Source organism: Halyomorpha halys, unplaced genomic scaffold, assembly GCF_000696795.3.
Source record: "Halyomorpha halys isolate HHAL.00 unplaced genomic scaffold, Hhal_1.1 Scaffold214.1, whole genome shotgun sequence".
NCBI classification, from domain to species: Eukaryota; Metazoa; Arthropoda; class Insecta; order Hemiptera; family Pentatomidae; genus Halyomorpha; species Halyomorpha halys.
The window spans coordinates 877,548-892,206 of NW_027110944.1; the positions used below are offsets into that span (position 1 = coordinate 877,548).

General features: G+C 30.6%; 1 protein-coding gene across 7 annotated transcripts in view; it reads left to right on the forward strand.

Moving 5' to 3' along the window:
• The window catches only part of cyst (rho guanine nucleotide exchange factor 18 cysts), a 168,338-nt gene that overhangs the window by 9,796 nt on the left and 143,883 nt on the right, over positions 1-14,659 (forward strand). For 3 of the 7 annotated variants that reach the window (XM_014418963.2, XM_014418965.2, XM_014418967.2), the window contains exons 1-3: positions 2,130-2,268; positions 2,842-3,006; positions 9,970-10,052. In XM_014418963.2, coding sequence (XP_014274449.1) covers positions 2,154-2,268; positions 2,842-3,006; positions 9,970-10,052 — 363 coding nt within the window. In that variant the 5' untranslated portion in view covers positions 2,130-2,153. The other 4 variants (XM_014418964.2, XM_067049069.1, XM_014418968.3 and 1 more) reach the window with 4 other exon arrangements.

Genomic DNA, 14,659 nt, shown 5'->3' on the forward strand with positions numbered 1-14,659 from the left:
ATATAAAACACAGTACAACTCTGCTGAATCAGCACCTCAGATTAACCGGCTATAAAAATAAATGAAACAAGTTCTTAGAAAACACAAAGTTTGGTAAAATAAAATAAAAAGTATACTAGATGTTTGCATATATACTCATAATATGAAAGAAATACCTTTCTTTTTTATAGATTTTTCCTACAATTTTTATTTTACTCCTAATGGTTCTATTCTTTGATGATGACAGCCTTAAATTGAACTTGCTATCAATTCCCAGGTGTTTATAATGAATTTCAGAGAGTAGTGGTCTCCCTATGCATCCATAAACTTTGCTCTACTTTCTGATAAAAAAATATAATACACATAAATCAATACTGTGTAAACAGTCTTTTCTTTCATTTATACTCTAAGGAAGCTAAGGTATAAAGTTCAAACTTCTCTGACCCCTGTAAGTCGGTTAAAAAAGCAGAACATAAGTCCAAAATCTGGTATGAAGTTACTGGTAACGCGTTAGTGTTAACATTTCTGTTGTATGTAGAAACCTAAGCTCTAAATCAAGCAACTTTAGAGGTTAAACGACAACGTTTTTTAACCTCTAGCACACAGAATTTATTTTATTTTATTTTAATTAAATGCTTCTTATATGTCGTAATACTATTATTAGTAATAATGTGTCATTTGGTGAAGATGGAGTTTATTAATCCTCTGGCTTATTTAGAGTAAAAAAATATTATGAAACACAATGAGAACTAATTCCCTTTACCAATTGATATGGATATTACAGGCCCTGAAGATGGACCTTCTTATTTATTACATTACCTACCTACCTTATTATTACATTACCTCAAATTACTTGAATCTGTAACAAATTTATGGCAATTTGTTCTAAGCCTTTTTTTTCTGTTCTTTTTTTATTTTATTTTTTTTTTTTACGAATTTGTAAAAAAAAAATCTTGCGGTATTTAAATTGCTAGTGTAGGTTAATGAAATCACAATGTGAGTGTGCTGCCTTCAAATGTTGATCTATTTTTTTTTCAGTTTTTAACCAATCTAATCTGTTTCTGTTTGTTTTTATTTTATTTTTCTATCTATTGAAGACTAACATCATGTCAACTATTTCATTCTTAACTTCATGGATAAATAATCTCAAGTTTACTATATTTAGTATTTCAGGGTGTAATTTATTCTGTTATTTATAATTTCGTGATTAAAGTTAATCCATTTAACTACAATCAGGTATCAATCAAAGTCAATTATCTTTGTTTCCTTTTTAACAGCGTATTAATGTGTGTTAAAACCTTTTTTCAACTACTTAATGTATGAAAAAAAATGTTGATGTGACAACGTTTAGTAATTCCACTGTATCAGAGTACTGATTGATTTTTGACCCAACGGTAAAACTTCGATTCCTATCGAAGGATGTAGATCAAAATTCAAATTGCCTATTGCTTTAGAAAGAAAAAACAAATAATTGGTTTTTATATTTGTATGTTTTTTTTTTTTTTGTACCATTTGTTATGTATGTTTATCTTCAGATTCGGATGTATAGTATATCAGATTGAAAGTGCAGTTATTTACCGGTAGATTTTTCATGCTCAAAAACGTGTTACTATAATAATGTACACACGTACATACACAAATGTCTATGCATACTCTTACGGAAAAGTAAGGAACTTCTTGATTATTCTAATTCAATTAGCGCTACATACTCTCTGTTTCTTTTCTCAGGTACTAAAGCTAATCATGGTTGCTAGATACGATCGTAGATTTCGGTGTCATTTACATTCATTTAGAATAGAATAGGTAATTTGAACTAAAAGCTGTCACTATGCCTAGTTCCGTCATGCCTTTGTCTTTTGTAATCGAATTTGTTGGGATTATGAAAGGGAAAGAATTGAGGGAGGAAACATATTCATGAAAAGAAATTTGTTTCGTTCAGTAATTAGTTAATAATGGTAATTTTTGGTAAGGATGTTACGTGGTATTTGTTTCTCATTGTTTATACATTACCTAATAAACGTGAGGTGAGGTCGCAGTTTAGCGTAATAGTGAAGCGACTGAAGCAGTAGAATTCTGTCTGAGGTCTCGACCAGTATCGCGCATGCCTTGCTGCGATCGATTTTGGGAGATTACTGATAGGAAGAGGAATCCAGTGCAACAGGAGATTGGGACTCATGTATAATGACCGAATTATCAAAACTCTTGTAAAGATCGTATTCTATTTTTTTTTCTTTCTTATCGTTTCTAATTCGGATCTCGATTACGAATGTAGTCGGAGAACTTGCGGAGGTTAGTTTTACCTTTATTCGAAGTTTGAACCTTAAATTGTTGAAATTTCGTATTTGGTGTGACGTGATGCTTAATTTTGACGTAGAATTTAATATATACATTAAATAATTCGCTCCTGTAAGTTTATTTACGTTCTCACAATAAATACAAATCTTGTTTCTATGTCTGTAGGTGAATATTATTTCATGAGGTATTACTGGATTTTTTTATATTTCATTCAAAGGTCCAAAGTTTTAGTTTTATTATTCTTTGAGTTTTTATCTATTAATTAATCTTTTTTTTAATGGATGATGTGGTATCACATTTAGTTCCCATGAATTATCCTGTCAATAAGAAATTATATTTATTTTTATCTATAAATTGTATTGTTTTCAGCTCTAATTAGATAGATTTTTTTATTTCCCCCCCAATACCACTTAGAGCAATTTTGTAATATATCATGTTGTTTTTTTCAGCTACCTAATTTAACCACATTAGTCTTTTAATTACATTATTTTTACTTTAGGTTCTCAAAATAATAATCAGATTTTAATTTATATTCAATTATTATTATAAAAAGTAACTATTTTCTAGATGAGTGGTGTGGGGAGAGTATTGGAAGTGAAGAAGATTTAATTACCGACTATATAGGGAGTGAAGAAATGAGTGAGAAACAAGGTACTTCGGGTCCATCACCCCTTGTTCCTACAATTAGTGTAACACCTCATTCACCTGCAGGAAAACATTATCCAATACTGGGTTTGTACAATTATTTTATTTTCAAATTTTATATGTTATCTTTTCTACATTTTTAAATTATTCTGATAAAGCTCTATTGTTCTTAAAATGGGAAATAGAAATTTCATATTCATTTGAATAACTGGAAGGTACTAGTTAAAAGAAGTAGTCTAGTCAGTTATTAATATTTTGGTATGATTAAATTGAATATATATGGGACTATATTTTTGTTTTCTTGCTATTAAGTGTAATTTAATGCTTATGAAAACCCCAAAAAGAGACTATTGGATGTTATAATTGGAAGAATCCACTATTGTCTTGAGTTTCTCTATTGCAATAAATAACTTATCTGTCAACATTTCACCAAGGCATCATTAGGACTGAAGAACATTTCACAAAATGCAGACCAGTATTAGAACTTCTCTCTTCAATAGCATAAAAGATACCAAAGAAATAAGATATTATATCTCTCTAAAACATTAACATGTACTGAAGGAAATTAAAAAAGGGTAATCCTCATTGAAAACATTTTCATTTCTACATTTGTAACAAGATTAAACATTTTCAATTTATACCCTGAAGTCCTTTTAGCCTTTTTAAAATATATATTTTTTATAATAAATATTATTCTTCAATTATATTTGGCTTCAACTGGTATATAAAATACCTGTGGATTCAAGCTTATCATCATGTCAATTATCCAGACCTACTGGGATTTGAGTCATTGAACTGTTGGCTTCAAACAAGATATCAAATTCTTCCCTTATCCTATATCTCCTATTAAAATCCTTGTTTAGGTCCTTAGTGCTCCTTCTTATATCGTGAATGAATTAATCCACAATGATTTTAATATTATATTATGTCAATGATTAGGTTAAATACTGACTATTTTTTTTTCACCATGATGGTGATGTTTTGCTTCTGCTCCCCAAGTAAAAACTTGGTTTGATTCCAGATGGATCTACTTTAACCTCTGTTTTATTATTATAATATTATTATTATTAATGTTTCTCCTTCTCATTTCTCACATCAAACATACTTTGACTTCAACAGTAACACAGTCTTGCCAAAATAGCCTTGACTGACCATTCAAATTCTAGTTTAAATGAATTTCAGCCAAATTAAATTCATTAAATAGCTATTTCACATAAGTTCTGTCATTTTTTTTATGTATTGTGCTTTTAGACACCACTGTAAATTTAGTTGAGGACTGTCTGCCAAATGTTTAAAGAGACTACTCATTCCCATTTGGTCAGTTTCTGTCACACTATTATCTTTTCTTTTTTCTGAGGTTTAGGACAGAACTTTACTTTTCAATTACCTTAGCGGAATATAATAACATTTGTTTACAAATGGTATTTATCTTTCTATTTCCACTTCAATGTTTATGAGTTCTTAAACATAAAATCCTCTGCTTGATCAATCCTGTGTTAACCAATTTCATTATTCAATAATGTGAGGAATCCATTGTAAACATATAGTTAGCTTTTCTAGGACTATCTTTCCCCTGTGAATTGGAATATCATCTTTTCCCCAACAATCTGAAAAGATCTTTTAACATGGTATATCTATTATTTTGATGCTAACATTGGTATCTTCTCCCCTTTTCAAAATCATTTATAAACCAGCCACTGATTTTCTTTATATGTATTGTGTATGTAGTTGTAAATTTTCTTTTTTTCTCTCACTGTCTTTTATCCATGCTGGTAGATGTGGAATAGCCATCTCTTATAGGTATTTCAGTATTGACCCATTCTTCATAGTTGATCCATCAGGGAGCCATGTTCCTTTCTGAGTCTATTTATGTACTGAGTATAGTCTTAGGTTATCAACAAAGAACTTTTTTATTGTCTTTGCTTCCAAGGTATAGCTTATGAACCATCAAGAACAGCCCAAAAAATCTTTCATTTACACAGCCAGTAAGCCTTTCAGTCATTTCTCGTCATATAAACATACATCAATGACAGATCTCATGCTCAATGTTGCATGGATGCTCTGATTTTTTACATTGTCCCAACTGGTTTTTCCCACCTCTATCCTTGGTTATCTCATTTCCGCTGTGGTAACTTGGTTCCCATAATTCTTTAGAATCATTCAACTTCCAACTACCCATGAAGAAGAATATGCTAGAATCCAGACTTAAATAGCCACAGCTGAGTCTCAATGGATATTTCTCATTTAACTATCAGCATTGAAGACATCTGGAAGAATACACCATTAGTATTTCTTATTTAGTTAGATTATTTTGGTCTATTCGTACATCTTTGTTCATTACTTAGATATTCCAAATTATCAACCACTTCAAGGTTCTGCCCAAGGCATATAATTTTAAATTATTGGTCTTCCCTTCCAATATACATAATTTTACTTTTACCCGGACTCATACTCAAACTTTTCGTTTTCAGATCTTCAGATTATTCATCAACAGCTACTTGTAGATGTTCAGCCCCATCACCAATCACCACAATGTTATCTGCATAAATATAACTTTAAACCGGCCCTGCAAGCAAGTTCTGATATCCCTTAGTTGCCTTAGGAATTTTCCTTTTGCATATTTTCCATACTTTGTTCAAAATGATATTAAGAAAAAGGGGTCTTAAACTATCACCATGCTCCACTCCCCTATAAAAGATTGTGATGATGATATGATTGAGGTGAACTATGCCTTTTTGCTAGTTTGACTCACCTGGCATTCAAGGTTTCCTGGCTTGGAAGTGAGTCAAATGCAGCTCTTAGGTCAAGAAAAGTATTATATATGCTCTGTCCTTGATCCCATTCCTTCTCTGCCACCTTCCTTATGATGAATATATGTTCTTACATTTGTCTAATAGGATGAAAAGCAACCTGTTCTTTCTCTATATCATTTTTGGCATATTTCCATAGATGTTCCAATGTTCAAGTTGAAATAACTTATTTAATCGTGTCAATGTTTCGGCCAGAATTTCTAGCCTTCATGAGGACAGAACAAGATAACAACCAATGAATACAGAAAATAAAATATAAACAGAATGACATAAAGTAAATAATTGTAGAGAATAGAATGAATAAAATTAAAATCATGAAAGAAGTGGAAAATAAAATCTATATATAGGTAATTGAATAAGTAGGTAAAATAACATAATTAAGGAAATAAAATAAAAATTTGAAGTTATATAATGCAAAGAAATATGAATATTTTAGTTAATTAATAATTTAAAAAATTAAAATTATGAAAAGAAAAAATAAAATTGTGAGAAAGAAAATATAAGTAACAAATAAAATATGTACCCATAATATTAGATAAAGAAGCAAAATATGAAGTTAAGTTTAACAAAAGAAGTGAATAGAAAAGAAAAAAAAAATTGAAAACAACAATAATAATATATGGTGAATAACTAAAAACGTGGGTAAGGAAAAATTTAGAAAAGAATAAAAAAAGGAGGGAGGAGGTAAAATAAAGATAGAAAAAAAAAAGAGAATAAAACATAAAACGAACCTGTAAGCTTGAAATCTTACCGCCAAGTGGGTTCTGTGCCACAAACTACCAAACTCAGAATAAAAAATACGTTACGGAGATGATGAAGTGTTTTTTTTTTTTTTTGAGAAAACATTACAAGTGGGTAAAAAATAAAAAGTAGAAAATATTTAGAAGAGGAAAGTGTGAGAGGGTGACAACAAATGATTTTAGAAAATGTTAAAAATATATATATGTTACAAGGATGACGAAGTACCGGAAGATGACAAAGTGTCATAAGTATTTAACAACAGTTAAAAAGCGGAAATGTATAAGAGGATGATGACAAATGTGTTTGAAAAAGTTTAAAAAGTGAAATAATACGTTACAAAGTAGGCATAAAAATAAAATAAATAAATAAAAATAAAAATTACTTTTTTAATAAATTAACTATTTGCGAATATGTTAATGATAAATTGTGCTTGTTGGTTTTTAAATTGACGGAAGAAGGTTCTAATTGGATATAAAAGATTTCAGAAATGAGCCTTTTATCATGGTAACAAACTGTAGCTAGTATAGACGTTTTTTTTTTAAATCGAAGGAATGATTTAAAGAAAGAGAATGTTCTGAAAGTTTTAAGGCAGAATGATTACGTGAGGAAAAAGAATATTTGTGTTGTTTGATACGGTCTTTTAAGAGGTTTTTGGTTTCACCGATGTAAGCAGAATTATAATTAGGGGTGGAGCAAGGGATGCGGTATACGATATGTGATCAGTGTAGAAGAGGGATAGGGTCTTTTAGTTTTGAGTAAATATTAGATAGTGTGTTGTGAGCTCTAAAAGCAATACGAAGGTATAGCAGAACGTAAGAATTTTTGGATGTTACCGGAAAGAGAGGGGATGTATGGTAGTGACCTGTATATGGGGATAGAAAGGGATTGTGAAGAATTAGGTGAAGTGGTGAGATGATTTATGTACTTGTAAATAGGTTTATGAATGATATGGAAAGGGAAGTTATTAGCTAAGAGTATTTGTGTGTATGTATATATATATATTTATATTTATATTTAATCAGGGGTGGCCAACTTTTCTGTATATAAGATCCACTTTTCATCTTAAAAGTGTGTTGCAATCGACTTGTCTTAGGCATAGTCTTAGGGGGGAAATGGGGTGTGGAATGCATACTACGTTAATGTACTGTGTTTCAAAATAAGGTGCATCCCAGCGAATATTAAACATTATTTATCATTAATCATTGTAAAACAGTAATCAAGTTTCCATTCTTCATTGAAGTGACAAATTTTCAATTTTTTTCAGTTTATTACTCATGAAGAGAAATAATAACAATACTGCATTCTACGATCGGAGATAGCAATACAAGTATATTAAAATCTAATATAGTGTAATAATTTTAAAAAATATAAAAAATAAAATAAAAAGAATTTTGATTCTTTTTTTAAACTTTTCTCAAATATAAGAGAGAACTTGGGTTCAAATTAAGAACTTTACTCTTAAATGGATAATATAATTTATTCAAATTTAATAATATAAAAGACTCTTAATTTTATTATATAAAAAGAAAGAGAGAGACTCTTAATCTCAGGGCGTATGGTTGCTAGACAATCAGAACAGGCATTTACAATAATTTATTTAAATTAATATTTCTGTTACAATTGTATATTAAATTTAGTTATAACCAAAACTAACCAAGCTCACTTTCTTCCTGTTGATATCCTTGATGTTCTTTGTTCTTGCCTCCATAAATGCTATTCCTTTGTTCTCCTGTCCAATATGGCTTCTTCCTTCATGCTGGACAGAAATTGATGAAACTACCTCCTCTCTCCTTGAAGCCCCAGAACCAAGTGAAAAAGTCCAAGCAAAACCTTCCTTGAGGTTACATGTAAACATCATTGTCCCCCAACAGTTAGGGATTTTTCCAAATGATTTATTTTCTGAATATTATTCATTTGCACTATTCCTTGATTTCTAATTTTCCTTTAATTTACTGTATCTTCAATTATGATGGGAAGAGTTAAAATAGTTTTTATGATATTTGACTCTACTCAATGTGGCATTGACAACATACAGCCATCTTGTTATTATAAACAATGAAACTTGGTTAGTTTGCTTTTTGGATAAACAAAGCAATGAATATTAAAATGATCCATAAAATAAAACATATTAAAACCATTTATACATCAAAATATACTATCTACTCAAAAAGAGCATATTACAATAGATATATTCAACTTTACAAAAACTATGTTAAAGTTACAATATATTTATTACGGTTTACAATACTGACTTCTTAATGTAAATAGAATTATTGTTATTCCTAGTATATTTGTAATACTGTCCCTTATTTTTCTCTCAGTGTACTGATCGGTAATGATCACAGTTTAGAGATCTATTGCCAAGAATGCTCACGTATCAAATAAATAGATAGGTAAGAAAAGCAATTTAATTTAAAACAAAGAAAAGATACTTGCATTTTAAATATAAGAAAAATTGGAACTCAACATGATCACCAAGGATAAATAATATTGATTCCTAATAATACTGTTAATATTAAAGAAAAGAAGCTACAGTATGACACTACCAAATATTCACTTCAATAAATCGTAACTGTTGTGTCCACGCATTGCGTCCGGTGACAAGTGTAACACAGAAATCAAAATGTATTGTTCTGGATGGGCAGGGATTACAGTGTCAGGCTGACAGAATTCTAGGAATTCCTAGAATGCATTAAACTATTGCTAGTAAGTTTTGTCTTCTACAATCACTTCAAAGCCCATGGAACATGGAATTCCTCTCCAGACAATGCGATCCACTTGTTGGTCACCTTTGATATATATAAACTCTTTTGTTCGATTTTTTAAAATTTATTGACAATTAAGGATGTAAGGAAGCATAATACAAAAAAATAGAGTCTATTCTTAATTAAAAGTTGTCTTTGTTTTTGTCTAAATTTATTCTTTTTATTGTTTGGAGAATAAAATTATTCTCAAGTATGAGGAGATGAAGGTAGACGATTGGGAGATAAGGAGAGCGGATGATGTTCTCAGAAGAAATAATGCATATATGGAGGGCATTTTCTGTAGTTGCTGTAAATAAATTTGTAATTATCATTAATGAAATAAGAAAAAAAATTTTTTATTTATGTTGATAAAAACTAAGACAATTAATAATTAAATATGATTCTCTGCAGTGTGCTTCTTTCTTTCTTTTTTTTTTTTTTTTAATTATAGTTATCTCGTTTCCTTACTTGACGAGTGAAAGTAGGCTTGTTTTGTACTATACGATTTTGAGACTCACATCAAGTATTAGTAGCTGAAAAAAGCTTTGACTACTCTCCCTTATAGCCAGGTGCTTAGGAGGCCAAGAGCATGAAGTACGCAGAAGAGGGAGATAATATTTTTGCTCTAATAGAGGAATAGATAGTTTTATTACTCTATACATCTTGACTAACTTAAAAATAATTATTCATAAATGTCGACAATATTTTTAATTAACTTGTAAATTAATGCTTGCTGTTTAATTTTCATGCTTTAGAAGACAATCTGCAGCAGTTACATTATATCCATGAAAGTGTTCAACAGATGAGAGAACTTATAGTCCAACCTGTAAGTAGTCAGGTATGTTTTTTCTCATAGTTTTACTAATTATTTCAGAAAAGATATTTCTTAAAAAAAAAAAAAAAAAAAAAAAAAGAAAAAAAAGGTATAAGTTATTTTTTTTTAAAAATGAAAATGCTTTTATAGTTTTTAATGTTTTATTATAAAAAATATATATCACATTTATTAGTTTAATGATATCATTACTCCTCAAATTTTACTATAAGCATTAAACTGATGTTTTTTTTCTACCTTCTCATTTGATCTAGATAAACCAAGAGCTGCAGAATATAAAAATTATTAACCTAATTAAAAAATAATTTTCTACTAAATACAATGATTGTATCAAAATCACATCTTAATTACCTTCATTAATGATTCTTAATTTTTTTCCCTGATAAAGAACATTAATTAGGGAATTAAAGTTTCCTGTCAATTTTATGATTCTGCTAACCTTTCGGTGGACTAATACAGTTTCTTAACAGGAATGGGCAATTGGCTTGATTCTTTATTTCCCACTAAACTTTCAGATTCAAGATTTTGTAAAAGATTTAAGATTATCTTGGTTCGGCTCGTGATTTAAAATAAGAAACACAGGTGTCCAGGTGAGCAAAATGCTCAAATGAGAAAAAAATATGTCAGGCTAGGTAGGAGTGGCCAATTTTTCATTTCCATAGAACCACCACAGAAATCAAAGTCTACTCCCCAGTCCGGATTCGAACCGGCACTGTTGCAGTTACGAGCCAGTCAAAGTTGGCGACCCTCCTATCAAGTTTCTGTAAAGATAACTTAGCATTCTTTTACCCTTCCTACCCTTAGTTTAACGAACCTGTCAGTCCATTGGTTTGTCCGTATAGACCATCATAGGCTGGAACCTAATGGACTTAGAAATTGTTTGTGGAACAATAAACTTCCTCTATTTTGCTGTTTATTAAATATGATGTAATGTATTTTCTAGAGAGTTAAATACAGAAGTAGAATCTATTAAAAATACAATTTTTGTGTTTTGTAAGATCTATTGGCAAATTTGAAGCTTTGGTAGCTATGTTTAATTCTGTGTTATAAATATTGAATTTAATGGGGAGGTTCATTGTCATACTTGCTTTGAGTAGGCAGCATATACACCAACTGCAAATTTGTTTTTTCCTTTTGAGTTGTCTAAAAATATTTATTGATGACTTTTAAACTTTTCTGACAAAAGGCTAAGAGCTTTCAGTTTTAGAACTGTCTCTGGATACTGTGATTTAGAAACGTCTGATTGACTTAGTTTGGAATTGGTTCTGATAATTTGTGTCTTTGGAATATGTGTACATAGGTTGAGTGGCCCGATAAAGGCAGCAAGTGAATTAAATAAATCTCTCATTTCTATTTATAAAATTAAATAAGAGCTATATTCCCTGCTTATGGAGTACATAGGGTGCCATTCCAGAATATATCTAGCTTTTTTAGAAGTGGAGAACTATACTCATTGTATAATATAAATGGATAGCATATTATTGGTCTAATGATAGTTTTATGTATGGGAAGTAAATTGTGAGAGAGGGATCCCCAAGTAACTCCCCCTAATAATTTAATAATGGTTAAACTTTTAGCTGTTTTGAAGGAGTTTCGTGTCAAGTTGTGTACCTAAGAATGTTATTACGAGTATATTGGTGGCTTTTATTACTCCTCTCTTTGTAAGGATGAATAATTATGTTAGGTTTAGTTTTCATTTATATGTAAAAAGGATGATAATGCATTTTGAAATGTTTCTTTGTCATTAATTGCATGAGGTTTTACTTCTTGTACGTTGAATACTTTTTCCAATGTATGAGAATTTTGTATTTATCAGAAAGAAAACTTTGTTATCTTGTATGTGTAAATATTGAAAAGGATGGATGGGACTTAATAGATCATCCTGAGGCAAGCCTGTGTATGAGTAAACGTTTACCTCTCCCTCAGATGTGTATAAATATTAGACTTCATGAAAACCAAAAATGTTCTGACGTAATATATGGTTCTTTTCAAGAAACCATTGAAACCTATGTTTAATTATTATATCGAATGTCTTAGCTAGATAGGATTTGAGGACGATGAGCCTCAAGCTGGATAGGAGAGAAGGATCACTGCTAGGTTTAGAAATATGAATTATTAGAACCCGTCTCCAGTTTAGAAAGGACATTTGATGTTTCCCAAATATCATTGAATGTTCTGAGTAGGTTTAACTTCAGAAGTTTATTTAGGAGAGCTATCATCTCATAGTTTATTTCAGACAGTCCAGAGACATTTAATCTAATGGCATTTTTTGCCATTTAGAGTGACCTCCAGCTCCGAGTTGTTTTTAATTTTAGGTAAATCAATGCTTCTTAGAATTTGTTTTGGAGTGCGTGTGAAATTATCTCTAATCTGCTTAAAAAAGGCTTCAGCTTTGTTTTTGTATGATGTAATCTGTGAGGAAGTTATAATGTCAAGTTGTGTTTCAAATAAGTCGAGGTTAAATTTCTCTTAGTCTTTCTGACAAAAATAAAAATTCAAGAAGAGCAGAAAATATTTATTATTTGCTGGTCTCTGGCTACCAAGAGTTTCATCAGTTATTACAGAGCATTTGTTTAATTTTTCAGTAATCAAAGAAAGTTTTGCCAAGTGAGAGAAATTTAGTTTGATTGATAGGAAATGTCTAATAAAATGAAATAAATTTGAGGTTCGTAGTTTGTTGATTAGATAGCAAGTACTGCTATAGGTCCTGTATTATTAATTATATTTTTTTTGTATTCTATTACTGGTACTGGTACTAGTATTTGGTGGGGGAACAAGTCCGGCAAGTGGGCCTGTGGGTCCTTTTTTCCAACCCCTGACGGCTACCTAGGTTCCCGCCGCATACTAACCAAGGTGGGAGTGTCAAGATTCATTCTTCGGGACCTCCAAAAAATGAATATTTAACTGCCCCAGGTGGGAATCAAACCCACAACATTCCAAACCGAGCGCACTGGGACCTGCACCCCAACCCAAGCACGGCCGTCACGTCCCTTTGTATTTTATTAGGTTGTGTATGAGAATTCCTTCTCCACCATAATTGTCCCTAATAAGCTTTTTGACTACTGAGTAATTTTTAAAGTCATATTTCTTCATTTTGTTGAACCCTATTTCCTAAAGAAGAGCTACATTTACTTAGCTTATGTTCATATATTTCAGTGGTTCCTAAACTTTTTTCTCTATAGCACTCTCAGACTAAAATAATTTATGGCACCATTATCCTTAAAGCTGTTAAAAGATTTTGGCAAAGAAATAAACAATGACAAACAATTAGAATACTCAAATAATTATTTAAATTCAAAATCTCAAAGGAACTTCATATATAATATTTTTAATAACCATTGATAATAGATTAAAAAAAATTTTGTCCACCGTCCGTGGCTTTTCTCTGAGACTACCCGTTCAATTATATTTTCAATTTGACTTCAAGGGCACAGGTCAGCCCAGAATGATTCTTGAAACTCTTTATTACCCTCCATCATTTCTTAGAAAACAAAATTACCTATTGAACCAGTGGACCTATTTTTTTCATCATTTTTTGTTTTGCAGGATATCAGCCACTTAGTGAACAATAGAAGATAAACATGTTAGAATGTAGCACAAAATGACTTAAATGATTTTGATCTAACTTGTCTTTAGGCAAAGTAACCCGGACTCACACCATTATAGAGGGGTAACCATCACTTGTTAGGAAATCTAAAAAAATAAAATATGCATGGTATAAATTAATTTTAGTCTATTAACAAAGCAACTGAACTAAAAACTAACTGAATAAAATACAACACAAACATAAAGTTATGTTGAACATATAATATACAATAGCCTGGGAATGGGAAGAGATGTTCATGATGTAATTCCTAGGGGCGCCAAATGTTTAAATGGCCTCGTGCGATGTATTTCCTTAATACTTCGTGCATTTCTTGGCGTGTTTTTTTCATAGGGTGGGTTTGTCACTCCCACGCCTATTTTTTGTGAGTGCCACCCATTGGCTAATGGGCCTCACAAATGCCCAGGGGAGGCTGTGACTGAGTTTTATATAATTTTATGCTTGAAAAAATCCTGGGTAGGGCCTGACTCGAACTCTCAACCTTAGGGTTGGTAGTCAGGCGTATTGCAATGCTGCTACTGTTGCCCCCTTAAGACCATTACTAAATAATAAATTGAATATATTAATTTGTTTTCACCATCTGACCTTACATAGTATATGCATATATATATTTTTAAGTTACGGTTTGAGTCAGCTGTTACTTCAATGTCAGCTGACTGAGTAGATCAGCTGATTTAAGTGTGTGTGTGTATATATATTAAGTGTCTGTGTGTGTATATATTGTAATAATTTTAAAATATTAAAAATAAAAATAAAAAGAATCTAGATCGTTTAATGTCTTTTTTCAAATATAAAGGATAATTTTAGTTCAAATTTAAGAACACTAATATCAAATGGATAATAGAATTATATTTAAACTTTTATAATATAAAAAGACTCTTAATTTTATTATATAAAAAGAGAGAGAGAGACTCTTAATCTCAGGGCGTGTGGTTGCTAGACAATCAGAATACAGATACAATAATTTCTCTTAATTTAAATTAAAATCTATTTTACACATGTATCTATT